Source organism: Emydura macquarii, unplaced genomic scaffold, assembly GCF_026122565.2.
Source record: "Emydura macquarii macquarii isolate MOO-44397 ecotype Brisbane River unplaced genomic scaffold, CSIRO-AGI_Emac_v2 contig_3647, whole genome shotgun sequence".
In the NCBI taxonomy this organism is placed as follows: Eukaryota; Metazoa; Chordata; order Testudines; family Chelidae; genus Emydura; species Emydura macquarii.
Genome location: NW_027133784.1, coordinates 779,173 through 806,682, shown reverse-complemented (window position 1 = coordinate 806,682; position 27,510 = coordinate 779,173). Strand labels below are relative to the sequence as shown.

General features: G+C 58.9%; 2 protein-coding genes across 4 annotated transcripts; one reads left to right on the top strand and one right to left on the bottom strand.

Moving 5' to 3' along the window:
• On the top strand, window positions 1-11,293 carry LOC137145797 (cadherin-1-like). 2 transcript variants are annotated; one of them, XM_067536721.1, is made up of 10 exons: window positions 1-121; window positions 1,189-1,323; window positions 3,203-3,346; window positions 3,963-4,118; window positions 5,078-5,222; window positions 5,972-6,147; window positions 7,290-7,379; window positions 9,159-9,301; window positions 10,349-10,484; window positions 11,060-11,293. In XM_067536721.1, the coding sequence occupies exons 1-10, from the start codon at window positions 80-82 to the stop codon at window positions 11,147-11,149; spliced, it is 1,257 nt and encodes a 418-aa protein (XP_067392822.1). In that variant the 5' UTR covers window positions 1-79; the 3' UTR covers window positions 11,150-11,293. The 2 variants fall into 2 exon arrangements, with proteins under 2 accessions (XP_067392822.1, XP_067392821.1); XM_067536720.1 differs by having other exon boundaries at window positions 7-121; window positions 1,159-1,323.
• Window positions 11,294-11,634: 341 nt separating this feature from the next.
• GAS8 (growth arrest specific 8) lies at window positions 11,635-23,224 on the bottom strand. Of its 2 annotated transcripts, none has more exons than XM_067536718.1 (11): window positions 23,209-23,224; window positions 22,468-22,566; window positions 21,178-21,375; window positions 20,633-20,839; window positions 19,543-19,597; window positions 18,622-18,827; window positions 18,038-18,205; window positions 17,526-17,612; window positions 15,481-15,690; window positions 12,472-12,537; window positions 11,635-11,911 (listed from the first exon to the last, which is right to left on the bottom strand). In XM_067536718.1, the coding sequence occupies exons 1-11, from the start codon at window positions 23,209-23,211 to the stop codon at window positions 11,762-11,764; spliced, it is 1,449 nt and encodes a 482-aa protein (XP_067392819.1). In that variant the 5' UTR covers window positions 23,212-23,224; the 3' UTR covers window positions 11,635-11,761. The 2 variants fall into 2 exon arrangements, with proteins under 2 accessions (XP_067392819.1, XP_067392820.1); XM_067536719.1 differs by lacking the exon at window positions 23,209-23,224 and adding an exon at window positions 22,925-22,939.
• Between the last annotated feature and the right edge of the window lie 4,286 nt (window positions 23,225-27,510).

The window sequence follows — 27,510 nt, the reverse complement described above, 5'->3', positions numbered from 1 at the left end:
GGGCGGATGGGGCTGGGGAAGCTGCCCCACGGCCCCGCCAGCCAGAGGGAGGCTGTCACAGGGGCCAGCAGACAGAGCCATGCGCTGCTTCACTCTCAGCCTCCTCCTCCTCCTCATGCAGGTAGGGGGCTCCCTCTTGGGGGGGGGGAGAGTCCAACACGGCAAGGGCGGGGAAGGGGGCGTGTGGGCGGCAGAGGGGCCAGCGTCTGGACTCTGTGGGGAACACGGGCTGTGGGGCAGACAGCTTGGAAGGCGAGCAGAGCGCGCGGGATCCGGGGGGTGTGGGACGGGGAAGAGGAGCGGACGGTGGCGGGGCGGGGGCAGGTCGCGGGCTCCAGGGATAGCGCCTTGAGGGCAGGGGGGTCCGTCCCTCTTCCCATGGCCGCCCGGCAGGGCCCACAGCAGCCTGCGCTCTCGGAGAACTGCCCGGCCCTTACTGAGCTCCGCTGTCCCGGACGGGGAGGGCGCGTTAGCGGCCGGGGTTAGCTGCTTTGGAAGAGGCCTCGAGTCCCTGTCCTGGTCCCCGGGATGCCTAAGTGGTGAGTCGGGTGCTGTCTCGGTGTGCGCCCTACCATGGTGCCCGGGCTATGCCAGGTGACTGGTTCCAGGACACGGCTCTGAGACCCAGCCCAAAGGACACTCCCGCTGCGGTCCCCTCTCCCGTAGGCCCCTGGCCAGTCGAAGGTGGCTCCTGGGCTTTCCTGCCCGTTTCCAGGGGCTGAGAAGGGGAGAGCCGCTGCCAAGGGAGCGTAGGCTGGGTGGGAGCCCACAGGGCACCTGCTGCCCCCAGCCCTGCAGCGCGGCCCTAGGGACGCTAACCAGCGCCTCCCACCCACCCAGACTGGCCCCGTGGCAGCAGGACACAGGCCAGCACAGGGGTTCTTGCAACACATTATGGCGGCCCCCAAGTGCAGACACCACCTCTTGCTGGTGGCGGCTCTGACAAACCTGGTGCTGTCCCTGCCTCCCAGGGCCCTTCGGCGAGATCCTGCGCTGCAGGAGGCAAGTCGGGAACTCACCAGCCACCTGCAAAGTCCCAGCTCCCGGCACCCCAGCTGGGCTGCTGCAGCCAGGCAGCACCTCTCCCAGGCAAGAGGCAGAACTCACCCCACTCCTGTAGATGTTCAGGGCTCCTCATTTCGTTTCCTTTCCTCACAGCTGTCCCTGTCCCTGTCCCTGTCCCTGCAGGGTTTCCCCTCCAGTGCTCAGGCAGCCGGGCTATCAGTCCAAACATCAAAACTCAGACAGAAGAGAGACTGGACCATCCCTCCAATCAACTGCAGAGAGAATGAGAGGGGGCCCTATCCCAAGGCCCTGGTTCAGGTATGGGGGGGCCTTTGGCACAGTGCGGTGCTGGTGTCCCAGCATTAGTGGCTAGGGCTGAGGGGTGTGGATGGATGGGGAGCTGTGGGGCTGCAGTGGGGGATGTATAGCTGTCAAGTTGAGTGCAGCTCCATGGATGGCATTTTATGCAAATAAGCCAACCGCCTAATTTGCATCCCCACACATAATTTGCATATAATCCAGCAACCGTACACCATACAAGAATACTAACCCAGGAACCTACCCCAGCAACAAACCCCGTTGCCAGCTGTGCCCACACATTGACTCTAATGACACCATCACAGACCCTAACCACATCAGCCATACCATGAGGGGCTCATTCACCAGCACATCTACTAATGTAATATATGCCATCATGTGCCAGCAATGCCCCTCTGCCATGTACACTGGCCAAACCGGACTGTCCCTACGCAAAAGAATAAATGGACACAAATCAGACATAAAAAATAACATCCATAAAGCAGTGAAGAGCACTTCCATCTGCCAGGACAGTCTGTAACTGACTTGAAAGTTGCTATACTTCTACAAAAAAACTTACAAAACAGACTTCAAAGAGAAACAGCAGACCTGGAACTGATCTGCAAACTTGACACAATCAGCCTGAGTCTGAATAGGGACTTGGAATGGGTCTCTCATCACAAGAAGTAATTGTCACTGTTCACACATTCTCACCTTCTAATCAATGGTTGTGAATAGGCCTCAACTACTTCCCCATTGTTGTTCCTTAACTTGGCTGTATATATATACACCTGCCATTTGATTCCTATTTCTTGCATCTGACAAAGTGGGTTACAGCCCACGAAAGCTTATAGCTGCAGAAATTAAATCTGTCAGTCTGTTGTGAGCTCAGACACTGCGCAATGGTGGCCTGTGATAGCCCAGAGAGCATGGCCTTGGGCCCAGAACTCAGCCAAAGGGGTGAGAACCCAGCAGCAGCAATGGGTGACAGAGCGGGGCTGGATGTCAGCACATGGTGAGAAAGGGGCAGAAGGTTTTAAGAGGGGAGGGGCTTGGGGGTGACTGAGGCAAGTGTGGGGCAGCCTGGATGTGAGCAGTTCCTCGGGGAACCGAGGGAGCACAGGCTGGGACCGGCCCGGTGCCCCACGGCGGAGAGGCGTCCTAGCTCTGCCTTCTCACTCACTCTGCCAGCCCGGAAGCGTGCCAGAGAAGACGTGGCGCGTGCGTTGTTGGGGGAAGGTGTGCTGCGTCTTCCTGCCGGGAGAGAATGCAGGCGAAGGCTGGCTGGCTGTGCTCTGGCTCCTGGTCCCGGGGGCGGCTGTGTGCGCTGGATGCTTTGGTTTTCCCGTCCTCCTCAAACGTCCTGTTCTCTGCTGCTGGAGGACAAGGAGTGGAGAATTCCACCCCTCCGCCCCCAGCCCAGGTCAGGCAGCCCAGCACCTTCGTGGCCTGGCCTGAGCTCAGAGACTGGAGGTAAAGTCTGTTCCATGGACCAACATTAAAACACCCCAGGCAGGGGCACGGGAATGAATGAATGTCCCCACCCTGCTGGTCCTAGGTAGACTGTATCTTAAACCTTCCCAGCCTGGATTTTAGCAAGGAGCTGCCAAGATGCTTCTCTGCATCTGCTCTGGGGCCTGGCGACCAAGTGCCCTGCCCGGCTGTGACCAGAAGCGACTCTCCGTGTATTCTGGAGCAGCACAGCCCGGAGTGAGTTAGTGAAAACCTGCAGCTAGTGGCTCCTCAAGCCCTTCGCGGAAGGTGGAGAAGCAGAGTCGGGATTAGTCTGTGCAACATCTCGTGTGGCTGGATCTGGAGTCGGACTGCGTGTTAAAACCTCCAGACCCCTTGTCTCTCTAAAGCAGGGACCTTGCTCTGAATCTTGTCTCTCTCCCGGCAGGACTACCCCACTGGCGCTCAGGAAAACGTGCTGCTGTTCCCAGAGCCCAGCCCTGGCCGGAGGAGGCAGAAGAGGGACTGGGTCATCCCTCCCATCAACTGCCCTGAGAATGAGAGGGGGCCCTTCCCCAAGACCCTGGTTCAGGTATGGGGAGTGGCCGGTGTCCCAGCACCAGCAGCCAGGTGGGGTGTGGTGGGTCTCTCACTGTTGGTGAGGAAACGGGGGATTTCTTTGGAGAGCCCGTGGGGGGTGTAGGAGGGAGAAGGCAGAGGGGGGAGCTTGGGTTTGGGGTGGGAGGTATTTCTTTGGAATAGTTCCTGGGCTCGAACATCCTGGTTCTCCCGTCCCACGTGCTCTCTGCTGCTCATGCAGCCGGGCCGACGAGCCGTTCCCTTGCCTGGCTCTCGTGCACTAGCACACGGCTGCAGGATGCCCACGCAGCACGGTGCTGGGGGGTGGGGGGAGAGTTTCCATCTGTCCCCGGACCGCCCCTCCTCCGACCTTCACCAACAGCAAATGTCCCGAGCCTGCTGCTGCTTGTTTAGCACCAAACCCGCCTTCAGGCCTGTCCCCTGCGGCCGGAGCCTCTGAAAGGGTAAATGTGGGAGGAGGGGTGAGCTGGGCAGGAGCCTGAACGCGAGGGAGGGGCAGCTTCTCGGGGCCGGAGGGGATCTGGGGAGCCGGGGAAGGGGAGCACAGGCTGGGATGGGCCCGGTGCTCGGAATCGCCCCGGCTGACCCGCCTCGTTCTCCGGCACCAGATCAAATCCAACAGGGACAAAGAGATCAAGGTTTACTACAGCATCACGGGGCAGGGCGCAGACATGCCTCCTGAGGGCGTCTTCACCGTCGAGAGGGAGTCAGGGCTGCTGAACGTGATGAAGCCGCTGGACAGAGAGGACATCAGCAGCTACACCGTGAGTCCCGGGGTGCCGGGATGGGGGTGTTTTCTCAGGGCGCCGAGGTCACCTGGAACTTGGAGGTGGCTGTGCCCTTCCGGTGGCTGGGAAGGGGCCAGAGGCTGTGGTAAACTGGGTCTCACTCCGTTTCTTGCATGGCACGGTCCTCGGGCAGCTGCCCTCAGCTCCCCCCTGGCGGTGCCTTCCCCGCTGCCCGGCAGAGTGAAGCCAGAGCGGCAGGTGCTGACCCCAGCTGGGCGCAGCCTCCAGCTCGCTGCCCGGCCCTGCTCACGTGGCCCCGGGCCCGGCTCTTCCCCGAGGTGCCGAGCGCCACGGTGGGAGCTGCGGGGCCCAACCCCAGTGAGAACCGGGCCGAGCGCGCTGCCGGGCCAGCACCGGCACACTGCCCCACAGGGCCCCTGCTGCTTGGAGACACGCTCAGCAGGCGTCTCCCCTCCGCGGGGTCAGCTTGGCTGGGCGCTTCCTCGCGTACATGTGGGTCTCTGGCGGGCAGAGCAGGGCCGGCGGGCGGCTCCGTGTCTGTGGGAGGAGACACCATAAATCCACATGGGTCGGGAGAGCCCAGACCGGCCCCTCCCCTGGGAACAGGACCCGCTGTCCAGGTGACAGGCAGGGATGATCCTCCCAGAGCTGCGGGGAGCTGGACGGCCCCTTTGACGGTGCTGTCCGGACCCTCGGATCAGGCTGACCGGCTGGGCTGGCCCGTGCTGGGCGTGTTGCGTGTGGCCTGCCCCGGTGCGTGATGGGCGCCAGCAGCAGGAGTGGGGCAATCGAAGGCAAGTCCCCCAGCAAAGCCGGACAGGCTCAGGCTCCTGTGCTGCGGGGACGGGCTGAGCGCCGCGCATGAGCCAAGTGTGGTCTCTGCCGTCAGAGCCGTGGCTGGGTTCGGGTTGCGCTCCTGGCTGCTCCGGCAGGGGTGGTTTGATGGTGCCTTAGACAGTCTGCTGGCTTTGCAGCTCTTTTCCCATGCTGTGTCTGCAAACGGGAACCCCGTCGAGGACCCCATGGAGATCATCATCAAAGTGAGCGACCAGAACGATAACCGGCCAGAGTTCACCCAGCCTGTCTTCACGGGCTTCGTAGAAGAAGGAGCCAAGCCAGGTACGGTACCAGAGCCCCCCTCTAGCGGGGGCGGGTGAGACTCACCCGCCGGTCAGGAAATGTGGTTTTAGAGGCTTCCCTCCAAGAAGAGAGAGACAAGGGCTGGTTTGGTGTTGGGTTCATTTTGCTGGCTCCACTGAGCAGACTGGCCTTGCCCAGAGTGCGCTGCTATTGCGGGTGGCTGGGCTTGGAGCAGGCTCCCCTCCCCTCCCAGCCCAGCCCAGCTGTTGCTTCCTCCCGATCCTGCAGTGGAGTTGCCATCCCGGGGTTGACGCCCGCCTCTCTGCAGAAGCTTCGGAGGTGCCCAGTTACCGGCCTGGAAGGATGCGGGGCCGGCAGGGAGCAGGCGCTAGGTGCAGGTACCAGTGCTGGGGGCGGTGTAAGAACTGGAAGGGAACAGCCGAGTTCGTTCGTTAACAGTAAACGTGCTCCAAATTGTGCCGTCTGTTCCCCTGTGAGACGCTCCTGGGCGTTATCTTTCTATAGCCCGCGTGAGACTGACGGCTCGGGGCGGATACACCAGCCTGCCCTGCCCGCGAGTTCACAATCTTCTTCTCTGTAGTTGCTGGCTGCAGGGCAGAATTTGTAGACGTCAGGGATGGAAAATGCACGTCGGCTGGTCTAGTCCCCTGCCCCCATTGCCCTGCGCGGGCCAGTGCGGGATTGTCCCTGCCGTGCGTCCTGGAGACTCTGCTCCCGTCTCGTTTTGTGCTAGAACTAGACAATAGGGCTGCTTTGACTTGTGCCAGGTACATCCGTGATGCAAGTGACAGCCACAGACGCAGACGACAGCGTGAACACCTACAACGGTGTCATCGCTTACTCCATCGTGGACCAGACACCCAAAGAACCCCACAGCCAGATGTTCACCATCAACTCCGCGAATGGCGTCATCAGTGTGATTGCAACTGGGCTGGACAGAGAGGTGAGCGCCCGGAGCGTGGGGTCGGGGCACGTGCGCGTGTTACGTTTGCACAGAGGCTGGAAGGCCGTCGACGCTGACGTGTCATCTTGGCATCGAGACACGCTGTGCGTGTCCAGCGCAATCTGTGTCACGCTGCAGGAGGTCTTTGGCAAACTGCCGCTGCCTCCGGTTCTCCTTGGCGCTCATGTCACATTAGCCCGGCCCTGCCCGGCCGGCCCTCGCACTGAGTGAACTGTGCTTGCCGGGGATGTGAGGGGGGCTCACCGGGCGTCTCGGCAGCGCTAGACACTAACCCCGCCGGACGAGGCCCGTTCGGTCAGTCGTCTTCAGTTCATTCGACTACTTGAAATGGATCAAATCTCAGCCCCCCGTGCGCTTCTGTAAAAACGCGTTTAGCCAGGTCTGAGCCCGGAGGGAGGCTTTGCAGTGGGAACCCTACTGGGCACAGAACGCTCCGTGGGGACATAACACAGGTGGCCTTTCTAGAGATGGACAGGCCCCTCCCTGTTCCCATCACTGCATGGCATGCTGGAGGGGACGCTGGCAGACTGAGAACAGCCCCTCACCCTATCTCGCCTGCATTCTCCCAGGAAGGAGCCCCACAGTGCTTCACCAACAATCACAGGTCTTCTCGGCCTGCCCCAGCTGGGAGGTGCCATTATCCCTGTTACAGAAGGGGAAACTGAGGCATGGCACAGGCAGGGAGCTGCCCAAGGCCACATGGGAAATGACTGGTCATGCCGGAGCCCCTCAGCCTGAGTGTGCCGCTGTGCCAAGGCGGGAGTCTCCAGGAACGCCGGCCGGATCGCGTCCAAGACGGTTGCAAAGGCGCCCAGCAGAGAGCATGGGAGCACATCCTGAAATCCTCTTCCCCGTCCGAATCCCCTGCTCTCCCTCGCCCGCGCACCACGTCCAGACGGCTCAGCCTCACGGCCACGGCCCTGGCTCCTCCAGCGACGGCAGGTGCAGCCCCCGCTTTGTTCCCCCACCCACCCTTTCCAACGGCAGCGCACTTGTGGCTGTGATGTGCTGGCAGCTCTCACGGGGCGACGAACAAGTTAGCGGAAAGCAAGGCCCTGCTCCCAGCGACACAGGGAAAGGCCCTGCTCCCAGCCCGCTGTGACTCTGTCTCTCTTTCCCAGACCGCCCCCCAGTACAGCCTGCTAGTTCAGGCTGCAGATCTGCAGGGAGAAGGGTTCGCAGTCACCGCCACTGCGGTCATCCAGGTGCAGGTGAGGTGGCCCAGCGACTGCGGGGAGGGGGCGATGGCCCCCTGAGGGTGGGGCTGGGCTTCTATTAACGCACCGAGCAGAACCAGCTGCCCCTGGGCTTCCGCTGGTGCCCTCAAAGCCAGGCCTGTATCCTGTTAGCCTGCCTGCCGCAGGGCTGCCTGGGAGCTGCCGGCGGGGAAGCAGAGCTGGGGCAGGAAAGCCTGTGCCACCCCCCGCCGGGTGCTCTCAGCTCTGAAAACAAGCACCCAGCCACCCAGGAGCGCTGAGAGCCTCTATTCTCCCCCCACCCGGGCTGATCTCCCCGGAAGGGGCAGCCCTGCTCTTTGCTCAGGGTGACCCGCGGGTGGGGTGGGAATCCGGATCTAGGAGACAGGCGCTGCTCTTTAAATAGCCCTGAAGAACCAATCAGTGAAATGCACCCACCTTCCCAAACCAGTAGGGTGGCCAATCATGTGCCTCCGCTCACTTTAAAAAAGAAATCCTTGCAGCCCATTGGCTGTCAGGCAGAGGGGGGGCGGTCCACCAGTCAGGCTGGGTCAGGGCAGGGGCAGGCTTGACTGACACCCTGTCACTGAGTCACAGACAGAACCGGCCCCACCGCTGCCCCGGCAGGGAAAGTGCCCGGCCGCCGGGGGAGTTAAGCCCAAACCCGCCGCTGGCCCCAGGCAGCCCCAGGGGGGTGTCACAAGCCAAGGTTGGCCCGGCAAGTGCAAGGTCACTTGTTCTGTGCTCCGCTGCCTGCAAAGGGCACCGCTGGGCACAGCACGTGAGCGTGGCCTGAGCAGCGGGCGGTGCCCCATAGCCCGGGCAGCTCTGACTCCTGCTTAGCCGGTCCCAGCTGGCAGAGCTGCCCCCTTGGGACTCATGGCTGCAAGAGGGGATGCCCCAGCAGCAACCCCCCCACACAGGCTGCAGGCTCAGCTGGGGGCCTGGCCCCTGCCAGCTGGTCGCAGTCCCACAGCAGGGGCAGGTTCCCAGGCCGGGGTCCTGACCCCGCACCACTGGGGCACTGCTGCCCGGGCTCCCTGGGGATGGAGGCATCCCCCTGGACCACAGCCCTGCCTGGGCCACGCCACGGGCTCCCCTCCTAAATTTGACGGGGGGCGGATCTCACTGCTGCCCTGTCCCTGCGCTTCCAGGCCTTTTCCAGACACGGGAGCCTGCCCCCACCATGGCCGAGCAGGGGGAAGGCTGGACCATGCCGAGTCAGGCTGGATCATCTCTCTGGCCTTATGGGGGGATGCTCCTTTCCTTGGTGCCCTACCCCGGCTTGTCACCTTCACTCCACGCAGAGGAAGGGCTCTGGCCCTGGCTGCCCCCTGCTCTGACAGGGTCTGATGGGACACGGGCTGGTGCGGGGTCTTGTCTGGCCGTTGGGTCGAGCCTGGCCGCTGGTGGCTCTGGAGACGCCCTTTCCCTCTGCAGCCAAGGGCGGGCCCGGCTCCCTGCTCGCTGGTCGGTGGGTTGACGTTGTTCCAGCGTACGGGGGTCAGGCTGGCAGAAGATTGGCGCTCGGGGGGGGGGGGGGGGGTTGTTCCCAGCCCCGCGCACTGCAGCTGCGGCGACCTGAAGTTGAAATGTACAGCAGTCCTAAGTACCCAGCGCTCTGCTTCGCCCTCAGCCCGTTCCCGGTTACCGGGGAGTGCCGAGAGACATGCCGTTCCCTCGCTGTAGGTACCAGTGCTCGGCCCTGCGTTGGGGGCAGCCCCGGGGGGCAGGGTCACGTCTGCCGTGCTGCAGGGGCCTGGCGTGACCCTGGCTCGTTGATCTGTGTCCCAGGGCACAGGCGCGACCGAAGCCCCGAGCAGCCCCCTCACCACCCACGTGTTGAACACGCTGACGGGCCAGCCCGCCACAGGTCTGGTGGTGCACCTGTCCCGGCTGGAAGGCCCCACGGGGCAGTGGATGGAGCTGGTGAAGAGGTAGGTGCGGCGAGGCAGATGGGCTGCTCCTGGAAGGGGAAGGCCACCCCACAACCCCCCTCAGAGCAGAGGCCTGGTGGGGGTGGGCTGAAGCCAGGAGGAAGGACCGGAAGGTGTTTTCACTGTCTCAGACCTCCCCCTCCCCACACCTGATCCCAGCCCACAGCAGAACGGTTGCCTGAGCCCTTCTGAACCTCCCCCGCCCCAAGACCCCACTCCACTGCCCTGGGGCGGATCTCACAGCCGGCCTGGCTCAGGAAGCAGAGCAGGCTGGGACCAGCATCAGGCACAAGTTCCTCCCATTTCCCCAGAGCCAGAAACCTGCCCCCAGCCAGTGCCCGGGGGCTGAGGGCAGCCAGGCTGCGCAATGCGAAGAGGACAACGGTGGCCAGAGTCAAGGCAGGCAGGCCTGGTTCGCCCCCGTGGCCCTGCAGGGTAACTGGCACTGGCACAGACCTCGCCATCAGACAGCCATCTCCCCTGCTTCATTACACGACGCACTGCTCCCTTCCTTGGTTCTGGGGGGGCTCTTCCCCTCTGCTTGCGGGCTGGGAGGGTTACTCCCTTCTGGTTCCTGGCCTGGCAGCTGCCTCATTCCTCAGCTGAGCCCCCATTCCCCACTAACCTGGCATCATGGGGACGCACTCCGGTGGGCGCTGCCCTTCGCGCTGGCTGAGCCTTCCGGGGGTGCAGGCCAGACTGGAGAGGACACAGATCCTACACTCCGACGTGACCGATTCGGTTCACTCTCCCTCCGCTCCCGTGGCAGTGATGTGCACATTGCATGAGGAGGTGCTGGCCACAAACCATCTGCCTCCTCCATCCCCAGAGCATGCCCCCCGCTGTCACGCCCCTCCAGCCTTGCTCTGGGTTCAGCTAGCATGATAGATGCTCTGCCTTCTGCTTCCTGCTCTGCTCATGGGGGGAGCACGTCATCCCGGCAGCTGGGCCCGGCTCAGCCTGCACCCTGAGGCTGGCTCCCAGCAGGGGAGCTCCAAGGTGCGAAGGAGGGAATGGTGGACAGCTGCAGTTTTGTTTTGATTTCAGCTCTACCAACGTGGTTGGGCGCTACCTGCCCTTCCTGGCTCCCGCGCAGGTGAAGGCTGGGACATACAAGCTGCACTTCGACACAGGGGCTTACTGGCAGCAGCAGGGCTACGCTAGCTTCTACCCCTACGTGGAGGTAAATCTGCTACACAGGAGTGTGTCTGGGGCCCATTCCTCTCCCACCCGGGTTAAAGCAGGAGCGAGAGGAGAATCAGCCCCGGGTGCCGCTGGCCATCGCCAGCACATGCAGACCTGGGAGGGAGCTTGGACAGCGGGTGCTCTATGACTGCCACCCCAGAACCCTCCACCAAGCCAGGGCCACTGGCCAAGGATGCTACAAATGCACTGGAGCCCAAGGGTCAAATTCTTTGATTCACCCGTGTAAACTCTGCCTGGTGGCATAGCAGTGCAGCAGCTCCACCCTGCCCGCAGTAAGGGAGCAGCATGTGGTCCCATGGCCCTCTCCTCCCCCATCGCCTTTGCCATGGCAGAGTGAATAGGGCCCAGATGCGGTTATTCTGCAGCTCTGTCCCCAGAAAACACGTGGGAGCCTCTCCTTGCCACTAGGAAAGGATTGCCTTTCCTCCCAGCCCGGCTCTGCTCCTATGTCCCGGGACCATCTGCAGACAGATCAGACCGCTGTGGGGCGGAGGCTCCCTCCAGCCAGCACACACGTTGTCACGTGACCTGCTTCTCCCTTGTCTCTGCCAGGTTGTCTTCATGGTCACAGAGGAAACCCAGAAGCTGCACGTCCCTCTGCTGATCAGCCCGTTCTCCTACACCACCTACCGGGGGAACTAGAGCAGGTCGCCATGGCGCAGGAACTAGCCCCCTTCTGCAGACACAGCCGGGAGGCCAGGCCAGAGCTCCAGATGGGCTGGAGTAGGTGACGTGAGGGAGGTCTGCTGTCCGGCTCAGTGTGATCTGCGCCATTAAAGGTTCGGTCTGTCCTTAGCCTGACGCACTCAGCTGCTCTGTAGTGAGCTACAGGGATCCGAGCGGGAAAGCAGCCCCAGGAGACTGAAAGCTCTGCTCCTGGCAGGGTAGCCTGGCTCTGCCGCTCGGGCCGGTTCGAGGCAGAGCGCAGTCGTCCTATGGAGGAGACCCAGCCAAGCCTCTGGGCTCCAGCCCCTGCCTATGGGTGCAGTACTGGCTGAGAACGGGCTGGTGTGGATGCCACGGGCGTGGCTCCGGAGTGCGACACTCCTCTCCTTGGGAACACGGGGCTGCTGAGTGGGCTCCTTCCACATCAGTGGAAGTGAAAAAATGGTTCCTTTGGAACCTGCTTAAAAACCTTCCTGGGTCTGTTTAATGACGGCAAAGACGCAGCACTGTCCCCGCCCTAGCGTGCTGGGCCAGGAGCACTGGGAGGGTGTGGCCCGAGAGGTGATGGACAAGCAGACGCCAGCAGCGCTAGGTGGGGGTAGCAACGAGTCCCGCCGGGCCCTGTCCCAGCGTCTGTCCCAGCATCGTGGTCTCCAGCGGTTTGAAGCCGAGGTCGTCCAGTGGGATCCCGAAGGCCGTGAGCTTGGCCTCATAGGTGCGCAGCAAGTCGTTGTGTGCCTGAAAGGGAAGCAGGGGGTGAGTCCCAGGGCCGTGCACAGAGCGCCCACTCCTGTTTCCCCCCCAGGTGCGGGGGCTTTCATAACTAGCAAAACCAGAACTTGGCCCCCGAGCCAGTCTGGGTGCTGGGGTTCCTGGATAACCCCCCAAGACTGAAGCAGCACTGTGTGTCTAACTCCTGCCCAGCCGGCGGGTTAGCTGCCAAGCAGCGAGAGCCACACACACACACCAGGAGATGCCAACGTGCCAGAGGGCTGAGCTGCCTGGCCAGCTCTTTCTAGCTTTACAACATAATCAAGAGGATTAAAATCCGGAAACGAGGGAGGCGCTGGGCAAAGACGGGGAGTCTGTGCACATGTGCAGGGAGCAGGAAAAGCTCCTCCACTCCCTCCTCTCACACAGGAGATGATGTCTAACACAGCCACGTAAGGGCAGTGCTCTGCTCCTCCCAGCAGGCCCCGGAGCTTGTCCTCCAGCCCACTGGTGAGCCGGCCTGGTTCCGGGGGGTGGGACAGAGGCAGGGTAAAGGTGGTGGGCACCCCCAGTCCCTGTCTCCTCACCTTGCAGACTCGGGCCAGCTCATACTGCAGATCCTTGATGGTGTTGTTCTTGGAATCCAGCACGTCCTGGGAAGGGAGATCACAGCCTTGTTACTGCTTGGGTCAGAGCCCAGCTCAGCACCGTGCCAAGGGAAAGCAGCAGAGATTGGCTGGCAAGGTTGTCGTGGTGCTGCCAGAGGATGTGGTGCCTGCCGGCTGGGGCTGGTTTGGGGGGGAGGGGGCTGGAATGTAACCCCAGGACCCTGCTCAGTGTAACTGGCCCAGAGACTGAGATGCCTTCATGCTGCCTGCCAGCTTATGTTGCCTCTGGTGGGTTAGACATGGCCCCTGTGCTCCCTTAGGTAACCGCTGCTGCAGAGCCGGTGCTCCTCCACGGGGCTCAGAGCCACCTCACCTCACCCCACCCCAGCCTGGTCTCCTCCCAGCCCCAAGGCAGAGATAAGACAGAGGGAATCCTCAGAGCACACTCTGGCATGGAGCCTCAGTCCCCAGGGAAACCTTCCCATGACAAGCAGCGTATCCCTGATCCCACCCTCCTGCCTCAGAATGACGGCAGGGTCCGAAGCCAGCCCTGCTGGGTGAGCAGTGCCCGCTGACAGCCAGCTGAGCGCATGCCCCAGGTTCGCTCTGCAGCTGGGGAAAGCAGGGCCCTGGTGGCTGAGTAGGCCTCCCTCTCTGTGGGGGCTGGCTGAGCCCCCTTGTCAAGCTGCTACACCTTGCCTGACATTCTGGGTTTCAGGAACGTGTTCTCCCTTCATTGGGGAGCGGCTGGTTTGCTGCAGAAGCTGTGGGATGAGGGGGGCTACAAATGTGTCTATTAAGCATGAGGTTCCTGACTTGCCAGCAGCCTGTGCTCTGCAGAGGGCAGCAAATGAACGCCTGGAACCTCCGCTCCAACAGCCTCTCATTGAAAAAGGCTGCTTTCCCCTGAATGCGGCCAGCTCAGCTCTCCTGTCCCTGCTTGCCAGACACGACGACTAGGGCAGCGTCCAGGGTAGAGGGTCCTGCTCCGGGACTGGCCTCAGGAAGGCAGGGAACCCCCAGGCGAAGGCAATATTATAAAAGGAACAACTGGGGCAGGCAACGTATGCAGCTGTGATGAGACGAGGCGCATGCTGCCTGGCCTTTCCACTCCAAGAACCCAAGAAGGGGCTTCTGGACGTGGGTGCAGCTGGGCGTCGCTGAGAGCTGGTGTACACTAGTTAAACTGTCCTGAGATGTACCAATGGGGCCGCTCTGCTAACAGCAGCAAGAGGGGAAGGCCAGGGCTGCATTTGCCACTACATCACCTAACCCTGCCCAAACGCAGTACCCGGGCTACACAGCACCAGTGCAGAATTACAGACCTGGCAGCTTCCCAGCGTAAATGCGGCCTGAAAGGCAGCTGAGCAAAGGAATTTGGAGACTCCAGCAGCTGCTGGAGAGATGTCGCCTTGGTAATGTCTGAAGAATGTGTTTTGTGACCTGCTGCCCCTGCTCCCCCACGGGAGGCCGTGGAACTCATTCCAGCCTGTGTCTGAGCAATTGTTAATGGATTTACTCTCCTAACACTCCAGGGAGGGAGGGAAATTTTATCTCCATTTTAGTGCTGGAAGCTGACGCAGGAGATGGAAGAAGTGACTGGCCCAAGGTCACACAGGGAGCCCGTGGCTGAGCTAGGAACCTAGGTCTCCCGAGACCTGATCCCATTTGAGCTGGGCTCAGACAGAGGCAGACAGCAAGTGCAGCTTCTCAGTTACTGCTGCCGCTTGCTCCTGGAATGCAGAATCACTAAGCCCTTTCTCCACTTGCCCCAGGAGCTCTCTGCAAGGTATTTTTAGGGTGCCAGACCTCCCAGAGCCAGCCGTAAGCCACAGAGCCAGGCGGGAAAGCAGGTGGTGCGGGGAGAGAGACTGGTGAGATTCATCTCAGATCCCATTGGTCTGTATGTCCCCATGAGGCCCCATGGCCACAGAGCACCTCCGAACCGGGCCTGTCTGCACTAGCGCTGGAAGGGGTCACTGCCCATGGCCGTGCCAGCGCTGATCCAGCTAGCCTGCTAAAAGCAGTGTCGCTCCAGAGGCGCAGTGACTACACACTGGGAGCTAGGCATCACACCTGCCAGCTCCAAGGGTTGGCATGCCCATGGTGGAGTCTGCCTCCAGTCCAAGGCCTGGTGCAGCAGGGAGCGGTGTCAGCCAGGAGGGGGGTGCCCTGGCACAGCTGGCCAGGGGAAGCCGGGGTGAGGCCTGCTGCTCAGTACTGCTTCCACCCCCCACTTTCACGAGCACCACAGTCACAGAAGACAAACAAGCCCAGTGCCTGGCCTGTGGTGCCTGCCACACACAGGAACCAACAGCTCTGACCATTCTCCTGACTCGACACAGCCTATCCACCGCTGAGGGAGCGACACTCAGCGCTAAACCTACTGCCCCTGAGCCTGACCCGCGCCCAGGGGGTTACACACACAAAGACCTTCCTGGGAGTGACTGAGGAGGCAGCTGAAAACCCTCCCCTTTACCAGAGCGGCATCCTAGGGATTGGGGCAAGACAGTGGACCGTGGTCGGGACTTTTCCCTAAGTGTGCCAGGGCCACATCTTAGAGGTGAAATTCTCCCAAGATGAGGGGTGAATCCTCCTGTCCTCCCAGTCCCCGGGGCCTCTCCTCCTTCACCACAAGCCTTGGTCTGCTCTAACAGCCCAGAAGCTCTTACAGATCTACCAAGTTAAAAGGGGAGGCTCCCTCCTGGTCACAGAGGGAGGGACCGTTCTCCGCTGCCTTCTCCAAGCCTGCCTGCACCATGAACGCCTCCAGCATGATCCCTCTCCAGCCACAGAGACGGATCTCAACTCCTTGGTGCCTGAGGTTAAAAGGCCAGGGATTTATCCCATGTTTAGTCACAGAGCAGCCCCGGCCTCCTGTGCAGACCTATCACCCCGAACCCCTGCAGTGGGGAGGGGACAAGCCCAGCAAGAGGTGACCCTCCTGCTCCCATCTCCCCCCCAAGACCCTGACGCAGGGCACGGTACCTCCAGTTTGCGCGTGACCATGGTGAGGGCGCTGGGGTCGAGGTTGGAGGCTGAGAGGACCTCGTTGAGCTGCACCTCCTTCTTCTCCAGCATGTTGGAGAGGGCCTTCAACTTGCGCTCCAGGAGCAAGTTCTTGAAGCCAGTCTTCTGCTGCACCTCATTAATAGCTTTGGTGAACTTCTGATAGAGCTCATCTCGTTCTGCCTGCACCTGCTCAGAAGAGATCAACACACACCCAATTAGCTCCATGCCATGCCTTCCGAACCACCTGCTCTGCACTGCAGTGCGGGAACAGCCACAACGGGACAGACCAAAGGGCCACCAGGCTGGGTAGCATGTCCCCGACGGCAGCCAATACTGGAAACTTCAGTGGAAGTTACACACCTGACTCCCAATGGGGACATCCCTTCTCCTGACGCAAGAGGAAGGAGGAGTCTGTAGCATTTCTCCCTTAGCCAGCATCACTGCACGTGTGTTCTTCAAACACAGGCACCACATGGGCCTGACTTTAATAAGCATGGGATACCTGCCAGTGGCAGGCATGTCACAACTCCTCCCCACCCCCTCCCAAACGGCTCCTGCCCCAGACAGATTCCTTGTATTAAGAGGGCTTTCCCACTTCCATTCCTCTGGACTCCCAGCTCCTGATGTAGCTTCCACATCAGCAGCAACGCTCTGTGCTTATCCAACGGGGCCCAAGTGCTCTGCAAACATTAGCCAATGGTCAGGTCATCTCTGAGAGGCAGGTATTATTATCCCCCCTCAAGATGGGCTGGCAAGGAGACGTGCCCCAGGTCACCCAGTGAATCAGCAGCAGAGATGGGAAGAGAACCCAGGAATCCTGACTCCTTGCAGAGTGGTGGGAGTGTGCTGGGTCCAGAGGCCGATGGATTGAACCCATCCTCTGGTAGCCGTTGTTTCTTCCTCTTTTCACAGGGAGGGGAACTAACCATTGGATCAACTGACCTCGGGACACGATGGGTTCTCCACCACTGGAAATCTTTATATCAAGACGGATGTCTTCCTCAAAGATGTACTCTAGCTCAAACCAAAGTTACGGGCTTGATGCAGAAATCCTGGATAGGGTTTTCTGGGCTGTGCTTTTTAGGTCAGCTTAGATGATCATAATAGTCCCTGCTGGCCTTAAAAATCTATGGCGGTGTGGCTCCAGGACCCCATTCTAGCCCTCAGAGAGTGACCCCATTGCAAGGGCGTACAGGGATCTCCCCTCGCCTTGCAGTGGGCAGGAACACAGCTGTTAGCAGCGGCCACTAAGAGGACCTTGGCTCTTAGCGAGTTAATATGTGTCCGAATTCAGACATTCCCCATCAGGCCTATTCCCGAATGCTCTGAATATGCTGCCGCCTCAGTGACAGATTGTTAAGGAGGCTCTTATCAATGTTCACACTGCTGGGGATGCTCAGTGAACTGCAGAGGAGCTCCGTGCTGCCTTAACCCACGCAGCCGGGTGAGATGGGGTGAAGGCTTCAAGACATGCTCCCTGAAGGCTGGCATGCCAGTAACAGATTCTGCCCTGGCAGAGCAGGCAGCATACTAAAGCCAGCCGTTAGATGAGAGACCAGGATGCTAGTGGTGGGGAAGGGAGTCAGGGCTCCACAATGGTGATCTGGTGCTGTGCTGGATCCAGCACTTCCTCACCGCAGCAGAGACTCTCAGGAACAGTCTCTCTTGTCTTCCTCCTGGCCTAACGCTGCAGCTAGCAGCCACAAGCCAGGACGGGACCAGCAGAGCGTGCGTTATTGTTTAGTCAAGTACAAAGCGGGGCCTATCTGCTGAGCACAGGAGATGGCAGAGCAGAGAGAGCTCGGGGCAGGCAGCAGCTTGTTCAGAACTCAGAGGGTGTCAGAACCCAGGACAACCCCAGGCTGCACTGAGGCCAGGGCAGTCTCTACAACATCACCATGGCGACATCATCTCTTATCCCAGGATCCCAGTTGTTCAGAGAGGGCTGTGGAGGGAAGGGAACTCCCAAAATCTGGCTGCCCCGTGCCCAGGTGCTTGCGCTTCATGGCCATGGCTCTCACCTTGCTGAACCTCTGCTCCAGCACTTCATGTTCCCACTGAAGGTCTTTTAACTCCTTCTGGGTGACTTTCAAACGGGCCTTTGTGTTCTGCAGAGGGGAGGAAAAGGAAAGAGTTTAGATGTGTGCTTTGGGCTCCTGGGGCAGGGGAAAGGAGGCACAGGAGAATACTAGACTGCTCCCCGAGCCGGGTATCCCGCACCCGGAATCCTTCCTCTCTGAACAAGACACGTGCAGGAACCCATTATTTCCCTTCCTCCACTGGAGCAAGCTAGGGGATTCCCACCAGATCCTTCTCCCACATGATGCTATGCTGTGACACCAGCGTAAACTAAGCAGGACTGAAAAGGATTACCTTTGGAGCCTGCCAGTGGAGTTCCCAGATGACCAGCAAAGGTCACTATCCAAGCCCAATCTGTACCGGGACACAGCTCAAGGAGTGCTCTGAGAAGGAAAGGGAGAGACACTACAGGACACGGGGCCTAAACTGGATGGGAACCGAGCAGGCGACTCACAGCCAGCGCCTCCTTGTCCTTCTCGTAGTGAGCTAGCTTCTTCTGCAACTCGGCCACCTCTTCCCGGGCCCGCTGCAGGGGCTCTGTCAGCTTCTTGTTCTGGAGCAGCACTTCCGCCATCTCCTTCTCCAGGTGATCCTCCTTCTTCTTCATCTCCTCCATCTGCTCCTGTTCTCGGGGGCAGATACACAAGTACCGAGGCCCTGAGAGGAGCTGCCAGCGTGGAGCAGTGCAGCAGGAGACCCCAGGCCTGCCTGACTCCCAAGCACTGCATCACTGCCATGGCAGCTTCTCAGCAGATGGCTTAAAACGGTGATGTTTGTAAAGCAGCTGCATGGTCTTCATTAGTGTAACTGTGTCAGAGTCCTCGTCCCTCCCTAGGATTAGCAGTCTGGTGCTCACAAAGCATAGGAAGCAGCTGGGAAAACCCCTAGAGTGGAAGACACTCAGTGGGAAGCCAATACTGAAATGTGTGTAGAGACACCAGCAGGAACTGTCACCCCCAGGAGTGTCAGTCCTCTCCAGCACTGGGCTTCTGGCCCAGCTGGGTTGCCCCTCCAGGGCCGGGCACAGGCTAGCGTTACCTTGAGAGTGTTGATGAGTGCCAGGTTGTTGAGGGTGACGTCGTTGTAGTAGTTCTTGATGTCACTGAAGGCCTTCTCATGGTTCTTCATCAGTGTGTTGATCTGGCCATTCTTCCTCTCCTCGATCTCATGGATCTCTGTTTTCCTCCGCAGATCCAGCTCGTCCCGCAGCACACGCATCTTCTTGTCGTATTTGGCCTCAATCTCTGCAGGGAAGCAGCACACGTGGCTGAGTGACCACCTCACGGGGCAGGCCAGAGAGGCTGGGACCCAGAGCCTGGGCACACCTTTGCAGTTGTTACAAGCTGGTTGGTCAGTTCACACTGTGGGAATGGGAAAGGATGCCCATTACCGATGCCATATCAGCTCCCATAAGTGTATGGAGCAGTTACAGCGGAATAATGCAAGGGAATTCCTAGAAGCCCTGGCTAACTGCGGTCCCCAGACACCATGGGCATGGGAGCACTAGAAATGCGCAGGTAATCAGCCCCTGCAAATTGAAGTGCACCTGCGAAGGGCACGTACTACAGCTTAGGAAGTGCCCACCAGACCACAGTGGTAAGCATTTCCCCCCAACAGAACTGGGCTGTACTGCCACATGGAGACGGGCAGTGCAGAGTGAGACCGGAGCCCACCCTTGAGTGGCAGCAAACCATCCACTGCTGGTGCTGCTCTGATTCATGCGGTGTGCACACACAAGCCTCCCCATGCTTCTGCTGCTCCTGAGAATTCAAACAAGTCTGCAAGCCGCTCAGCCGTCCAGCCAACAAGCACGAGGAGAGGGGAGCATGAGGAGACTGGCCAGCCACCAACTAGTCCCATCTAACATGAGGTCCTGCTTTGCTCGGAGGGAGGGTGTCCAGCAGAGGCTAAGAGAGCTCTTGCTCTGGGTATCACACTGGAATCCAAACAAGAACTGACCTTTCACTTGTCTCTCAAAGTCGCTGCGCAGCCGTGTGATCTCCTCCTCTTGTTTCTGACAAGGAGAAGCTGCATGTTAGAACTGGAGAGCCCACTCCAGAGAAATCCTCCCCTACACACAGACCCAGAGTCAAGGCCATCTACACATCTGGCTGCATGTGAAAAGCTGTCACAGAAAGGCTTGAGGCTGCTGACATGTTATGTCAGTAATGTCTGCTCTGCCAAAGGCTGCTGAGTGTGCCCCTGCATGTATGGGCTACATTCAGACACCTGGGACACGCAGGGAGCCGGCACCTAACCTGCAGGGGCGCTTGAGGGGCGCTCCCCCTGCCTTATGGACAGTAGCACTCTCTTTCCCCACTGACTCTGGCCAATTTGAGCACTCTCTCCACCACGCTCTGGGGTTCCTTGTGTAGCGCACACCCGCTTGGCACTGCCTCCAGTAACCTCCATGTCACTGCCCCAGCACCCAGCATAGCTCTGGGAACAGTAATGGATCTGCCAGATCAGATCAGATCAGACCCTGGCTCCATCCTACCCAATATCCTCCTGACCTAGGAAATGACCAACTTCAGAGGAGGACACGAATTCCCACAATGCACCTGACCATGCCAAAAATCCTTCCTGACCCCAAGGGCATCAGCTGATGCCCTGGAGCACATGGTTTGATTACCCATCCTACTGCAGTTTGCACAGTGACCCATGCACTTAGTGGTCATCAGGTTCTCCAGCCCCCGTGCTGGATTCTCACACCCAAAGCACTGAACCCACTGGCTGACTACCAGCCCCAGGAGGACAGACTTCCTTCGGTGACTCTAAACATACCCCCCAGATGTCACGTGACCCCTTAGTCAAGGGGATCAGTCAAGCCCTTCAGAGCCTGGATGTCTCAGTCAAGTGCCCCCTCTTGCCTCCTTCTCTGACAAACTAACCTCAGGCTCTCCCATCTCCGCTACCTGCCAGTCCCCCCAGACCTCGGACTAGCTGTCATCTCTGCTGCCCTCTTCTTCGCAGGCTGAGGTGAGGAGGCGGGACAAGCCCTGCAGGAAAGATGTCCCCAGCTCCACTATTACGTCTGAGAGCAACGTACCATGCGCAGGTTTTTCACCACCACCTCGTTGGCCAGCTCCTGCTCCTTTAGCTCCACTTTCAAGGTGCGCATATCCTTGCGCAGCTCCGTCTCCTGGGTCCGGTGCTCCTTCTGGGCCAGCTTCATGGACACAGTGCCCTCTGCCTTCAGTTCTGTGATGTTGTTCTGGTGCTCATACAGCAGATGCTTCACTTTCTGTTTGTAAACCTGAAAGGAAGGAAACCAGAGGCCCAGTGGTGTAAAGCCCCCAGCCAGAGATGGGAGTAGGGAGAGCCCAGCCCCGGGGACTCAGCCCTCTGCAGTGGTCTGGGAATAGGGGCAGTAGCCCATGCTGGCAAGAACACATTTGAACTTGAGATACTGCCTGAGACACACCTTGCTGGTGTCCCGCCCAACTCCCTCTGCCCCCTCCTTTTCTCCTGCGCTGCTCAGGGCTCACTCAAAGAACGCACGTGTGCGGCTAACCATGGGTACAGCCAAGCATGGAGCTGTGGCTCCAGTATGGAGAGCTGGAGTGCAGTAACTCTCTTCCCTTAATCTCTCACCTTAATCTCCACTTGATGCCGCTCCTCAGCCTCCTCCATTTCCCGGTCCTTGTTGCGCAACTCTGCCTTCTTCTCATCCAGCTGCCGACGGGTGATCTCCCAGAAGGTGTGGATCTTGTCACGCTCCAGCTGGAAGTAGTTGCGCTCCTCCCGTTCGCGGTCCAGCTCCTCCCGGAGACGCACAATGTGCTCCTCCAGCTGCAGAGCCAACAAGCGGAGCTGGTGAAGGCACCGGGGTGGGGGAGGGGAGGAGTACCCTTCCCACAAAAATGCCGACTTGTGTCTCTCTAGCACCTTTCACACCTTGGGGGCTCTTTCCAAAGTATCTACAGCAATCCCTACAACCACCCCTGGGCAGTGGGAGTGTGGCAGTAGTTTTTTAGATTGCAGGAACATTGGTTTAGGGATCATGTCTTCACATGTGATTGTATAGCAGCCAGCAAAACAGGGCCTCTGGACACTACCCCCCTACATAATCATAATAGGGAAGGGGCTACCTCCTGCATCACTGACACCCCTTCCTGCAGCACCGAGTCCATTCTCTCATCCAAGCATCGGCGTTGCTTGAGATGTGATGTCAGCACAGCAGATAACATGACTGCAGACCATCAGACCATGCACTGACCAATCACAGAACTGAATCTGAATGCAACACCACTCTGGGGATGAGTTTGCTTGGGCCAGGAGAGAAGAGGAAGGTGTATTTACAGCACTGGGTGTATGAATGCCCTACACCAAATCCATTTCTGAAGGAGTTATACACCTGTATCAGAGTGAGCAGAGGGGGTTATTTTCAATAGGGAACAAGGACAGAACAAGAAATAGTGCTCAGACTAACAGGAAAATGTTAGACTTGTGTCATAGAAAAACCTTTTATACTGTTAGGACAACTGGACAATGCAACAGGGGAGGGCATGGAACCCTGGTCATGGGTGACAGAGTGCAGGCTAGATGAGGGACACAGGGAGGTTATGGAAGCTCTGCAGAGGGGGCGATGAGATGGCTAAACCCTTTGGGAACCCAACGACACCCCAAAGCCCATACCAGGTCCGCTCTTGTGACACCCATGCAAGCAGTTCAGGCATGTGGGGGCCTGGGGATGGCGCAGCTGTTGGTGTGAAAACCTGCCCTGTCTTTTCTATTAACGTTCACTATCTGCCATCGCCATGGGCTGAACCGACCCTTGTGCACTTACTGGCACCAGTAACGGGAGTCCCCCCTTCCCAGGCGCTCGGTGGCCATGTGAAGCCCTAGGGCACAGAACCCTAGGAGAGATGCGGTGAGTCTCACCTGATCCTTGCCCATGTCCTCCGGGGGGACGGCATCCACCACCGCCGTCGCAGCCTTGCCGCCCCCCTTGGCTTTCTTGCCACCTTTCTTTTTGGGTGCCTTAGAAAAGAAAACAATCTACGTGACGGGGTGCACAGCTCAGACCCGGGGTCGCTGCTGAGCGTGGCAGGGGACTTCCTGGGTGCGGATATCATCCTGAGCAATGAGGCCAGGCGGGCTGGGGTCATCCAGGTCCCCACAGGCACCCTCTGCTGTGCAGCTTTATGGAGGCAGCGAAGCTGCAAGAATCTGCACGTGGGAGCAATGCAACGCCGGCTGCAGGGGTGCGCCTGCTTCTGGGGCGGGGGGCTGGGATGCCTGGCTCCCTCCCTCCCCCGCCCCGGCGCTGGGTCCGCTGGGTCCTGTCCTCTGCCCCCGCCCCCGCGTGTGGGCCTTGCCCCCGCCCGCCACGCCGCACAGCTGCCCGCAGGAGGAGGAGCGGGTGTGCAGCAGCCGGGGCCCGGCGAAGAGTCCGGGGCACGCACGGCCGGTGCAGCCGCGGTCCGAGCGACCCAGCACAGCCCCGCCTGGGGCCGGCGACCAGAGCCCCGGGCACTGAGCCGTGGGGCAACCCGGAGCCCCTGCGCCCCAGGGCCGGCCCCGCCCCGCGGCTCCCCCAGGCACCCCTCGAGCCCAGGGGCTCCCCCCTGCCCCGCAAGGCCCCTCCCCCCCAGCGCCCCCGGCCGCGGACCCGCCCCTCACCATGGCTCCGGCCTGCCGCTCGGGCTCCGAGTCACCGCGTCTCCAGGCAACCAGCCGCCGGGGAAGCCTCGCGAGAGCTCCGCGGCCGGGCCGCCCCTAGCAACGCGCGCCGCGCGCACACCGCGGCCCTAGCAACCGACGGCTGCGCGCGCTGCCTGCTCCCTGCGCGGCCCGGCTCGGCTCGGCCCGGCCCGGCCCGGCTGCTGGCGGGGGGGTTCCGCGCGGGCCCCTCGTTCTCCTTTACCCACAATGCGCAGGGACAGGCCCCGGGCCGTCCGGACTCATGGCACCGGTGATTCAGCGGGTCCCAGGGCTTCGCTGCAGCGGACTCACCAGTGCGATGAGTTCGCACGGCCTGGGGCCAGTCCCTCGGCCCGGGAAGGCAGGGCAGGGCAGGGTGTCGGAGGCGGAAGGGACAGCTGGAGTGTCAGGTCCCAGGGGCAGTTTGCAGTTAACAGGCAGGCACCTGACTTCCAAAGGGTGCAACGTGGAGCCGAAAGTCACAGCACAAACGTAACACAAGCCCCTGCTGCACTGCGCTGCACAGACGCCTTCCGGGGGTGCCCCTCACCTGGCGGGGGGCATGCACTCTGCAAGGCATGCATCTGGCGGCATGCACTCTGCAACGCCGCGCATGACCTGCAGTTGCCTTCATGCCTAGCCGGGCTTCCCACGGGGCCCACGCTACACCAGGCTAACGACCAGTTTCCAGAAGCAGCTAACGGCGTTGCCTCTGCTGCGCAAAGTCCTTTGTGTCTTGGGATCTGCATCCCTTAGACTGGGTGTTTCCAGAGAGAGGAATGGGGCTCGCTGGGCCCCAGACCGCTCTGCAAGGCTCTCTCCCAGGAGGGAACTGAATGGTGCGGCCCAGTGGTTTCCAGCCTGTGAGCAGTGGGCCGCGGGGTCTTTCAACGTGGCCCCCCGCTCCGCTCCCGCTGGCTGCAACAGGGAGCCGCTGCCGAAGGACCCAGGCGGAACGTGTTGCCACAGGGCTACAAGACAGATGCAGGCTCCTTGCTGCAGTCGAGGGGATGGGAGATCAGCGCTGCCCTGCACAGCGCTCCACGTGGGTCCATAGGTGCTGCGGTCCCTGCAGAATCCAGAGGGAGGGGAGCACTGATCTCCCGTCCCCCTGGCTGCAGAACGGAGCCACTGCCTAGGGACCCAGGTAAAGTGCACGGGGCTACAGGATGTGTAGCCTCCTCGCTGAACTCCTTCCATCTGGCTGCTGTCACAGGGGTGGGGGGGGCCAGAGACTGGTGGCCCTTCAGGGTTGTAAAAATTATATATGTGGCCCTCAAGCCAGAAAGGTTGGGAGTAGCCCATAGCGCTAGCTTGCCTTTACTATAGTCACTGCCTTCCCTTGCTTATATTTAGCTGCTTTGATGATGTTATTCAGCAGCAATGCAAAGAACCTGGAGGCCTGCATCCTGCAGGACATTAGCTTCAGCAAGTTAGCATAAGGCTTGAGGCCTATGAACTTCAAACCGATAAATGGCCTGGCGGAAAACCCCAAGTATTGGGGAGCTGAAAATAGAGTGTTTAAGGGGAATTTCTGACCACAGGAACAACCAATCAACCACAAGCGTGTCCAATCATACGAGTGTCATGGCAATGAATTAACGTACATAACGAGTACCTGAGCCACATCCGCAGACACCTAACCACAAGAGGGCCATGGTAACACACTGACATATATGATCGTAAGTTGAAATCATTGATATACTAACCAATAGGAGAAAGTCATGCTAGCATTAGTAAGGTGAGAAAATACAAATAAGGAAAAGGGGAAAATCCCCTACTGACTACACATAAAACATAGCGGCATCAGCATATCATATAATAAAAGTTACAGCCCAGCCTTGGGGCAGCAGAGCTGGGGTGTTTGTGACTCTGCTCTCTGTATTAATAAACTACTTGTAACTATGGAAGAGTTCCTGTAGGGTGAGTGTGGCAGCTCTGCATATCAGGGTTCCCAACTATAGAATGATTTGAATAATACTGGGCCTGATCTTCGGACAAAAACCTGTCCACCCTCAAAATAATAACTGGGGATTCTTAAGTAATCAATATAATCAATATATATGTAATCTATAAATCAGGCTCCAATGGGAGGCTTCTCTGACGGAGACATGTTTGCAGCTAATGCCCTGTGGGTGCATTATACACTGAAAACATGAACTAAGTTCTTATGGTAGATGCCCAGGATTTTCCTGCCTGTCAGCCTAGATGAGAGGACCCAGCAGTGCTGACAGCCACGCTAGCTATTCCAAGCTCTGGCCACTGCTGTGAACTGACCCTCTGCAGGGATGTGCTCAGTCCCCCTGGAGTTGGACTGGAGACCTGTTCTTCTCAGGCAGCATCTCTGCACTGGCCATGTGTGGGCATTTGCTGGAAAGAGGGTCTCTGGGTAGGTCACAGCTATACACAGGGCAAGTCATTAGTCAGGCACTGAGTTCAGTAAGAATTGAGCATGAAAAAACAGCAGCTGGTGGCTTCACAATGGATGGCTGCAATTCGCACTGACTGCCCAGCAAGGTCTCCTAAGCTATAGTGTTCAAATACAGGGCCAGGTTCTGCAAGGTACCACATCCCCACAGCTGCCGCTGAGCCCGCAGAGAAGCAGACCACCTTGGTTTAGTCATCTGACTGTAATTTATTTCAGTTTAATAATAACTTCAGCTTAGGCACCTGGTTTTGACAAACGTGGCCTAAACTCCCACCCAGTGATCTGCCCTGGTCTCCCACCGCATCTAGCCTCTGTCACATTGACTTGGCAGCTGTAGAGATGTCCCTGCTCCGCAGCCAGCAGGAGGTGCTGCTCTTGGCAGTGTGTGTGTGGGGGAAGGATGGAATTGGGGAAAACAGTGGGATGCTGTGACACCCTGCACCCCATATTCACCACTTGTATATGGTTATGCTGTATTTTGTACAAAGTATGCCTTGTGAAGTATCATTTGAAAACTCTTCATCTGCTGAATGTGATCCTGTTGAAATGTGTGTAACATCAAATTATGAGGTTTTGCTATATGATTGTTAGTGAAATATGCTGTAATTCTGGGGAACGCCCACAGACTAGCTCCTCAAAGACAACAAAGGACTGACCACAGGTGCTAGAAAACAATTAACTGCTGAAGCAACCATTCGCCAGCAGAGGAGACTGTAAACAAAGAATTTACATATCATCTCCCAGATGGCTGAGACTTCACATACACAGCCGGTATAAACCAGAAATTTACACCTCACCTGAAAGATGTTTCAAGTCTCATATACACAGGGACAGTTTTGTCTACACCCTGGCAGTGGAACAATCTTTATAGTGGGGGGTGCTAAGAACCATTGAACAAAATGGTAAACCCTGTATATGATGAAAACCACTTCAAGCCAGAAGCTGTCACACCCCCAGCACCCTTAGTTCCAGCACCCCCATGCCCCAGCAGAGCAATCCTCAAAGATGAGAAAAAGGTTTAAGAACAGAGAACTCACAACACACAAATTACCTCCCCTCCCCTCCCCCATCTCTACTCATGGCAGTAGGAAACAGCACTGAACTGAGTGGAGTGGTCCTGGTCTGGAGGTGTCCAGCCAGTCCAGCTGAAAGCTTTTGGGTGAGAGAAACCTTTTTGCTTTTAAACTTATCAGCCTTGGTAAAGTTTTCAGGAATTAGCTTGTGTGTTTGTCCTTTTATTTCTTTTGTAACCAATTCTGACTTTTATGCCTTGTCACTTGTAAATCACTTAGATCCATCTTCCTCACGTTAATAAACTTGTTTTATTCTTTTATCTAATCCAGTGTGTGTTGGAGTGAAGTGCTTGGGGAACTCCTCTTGAGAGAGCAAGGCTGGTGCATGCAATCATTCCCAATGTTGGAATGATGAACTATCTATGAGCTTGCACTGTTCAGTAGTATGCTGGACAGTGCAAGCTGCACATTTCTGGGGTGCCAGGCTGGGGATATACAGGTGTTGCCCTGTATCTATTCATGGCTGGCTGGGAGAGCATTAATGCAAATCTGGGAGAGATTTTACAGGCTAGTGGCTGTGCATGAGCAGGCCAGGAGTGGCTATTCTGACAGTAAAGCAGTGTAAAAGGCACCCCAGGCAAGAGAGTGAAGGGACACAGCAGTTCAACAGTCCAGGTCGCAGCCTGGAGAATGTCACAGATGCCTTTGAATGTCATGCATTAATGGGACTCTCAGGCCAGGGACCCAGGAGATCTGGCCCATCAGCTGGTGTGTGGGCCAGAGCACAGCCAGCTTTCACTTGCCAATGCACTGCTCGTCCCAGGGAGGGCTGTGTAAGCA

What these genes read in the sequence shown, in the direction of transcription:
- GAS8 (XM_067536718.1), bottom strand. An exon ending in GGCATCAAGTGGAGATTAAG is followed by an intron (nt 20,840 to 21,177) that starts GTGAGAGATTAA and finishes CCTTCCTTTCAG; the next exon opens with GTTTACAAACAGAAAGTGAA. An exon ending in TGGAGCAGAGGTTCAGCAAG is followed by an intron (nt 15,691 to 17,525) that starts GTGAGAGCCATG and finishes TCTTCTGAGCAG; the next exon opens with GTGCAGGCAGAACGAGATGA.
- LOC137145797 (XM_067536720.1), top strand. Translation starts at nt 80, where the DNA reads ATGCGCTGCTTCACTCTCAGCCTCCTCCTCCTCCTCATGCAG. An exon ending in AGAAGAAGGAGCCAAGCCAG is followed by an intron (nt 5,223 to 5,971) that starts GTACGGTACCAG and finishes GACTTGTGCCAG; the next exon opens with GTACATCCGTGATGCAAGTG. An exon ending in GCTTCTACCCCTACGTGGAG is followed by an intron (nt 10,485 to 11,059) that starts GTAAATCTGCTA and finishes TGTCTCTGCCAG; the next exon opens with GTTGTCTTCATGGTCACAGA.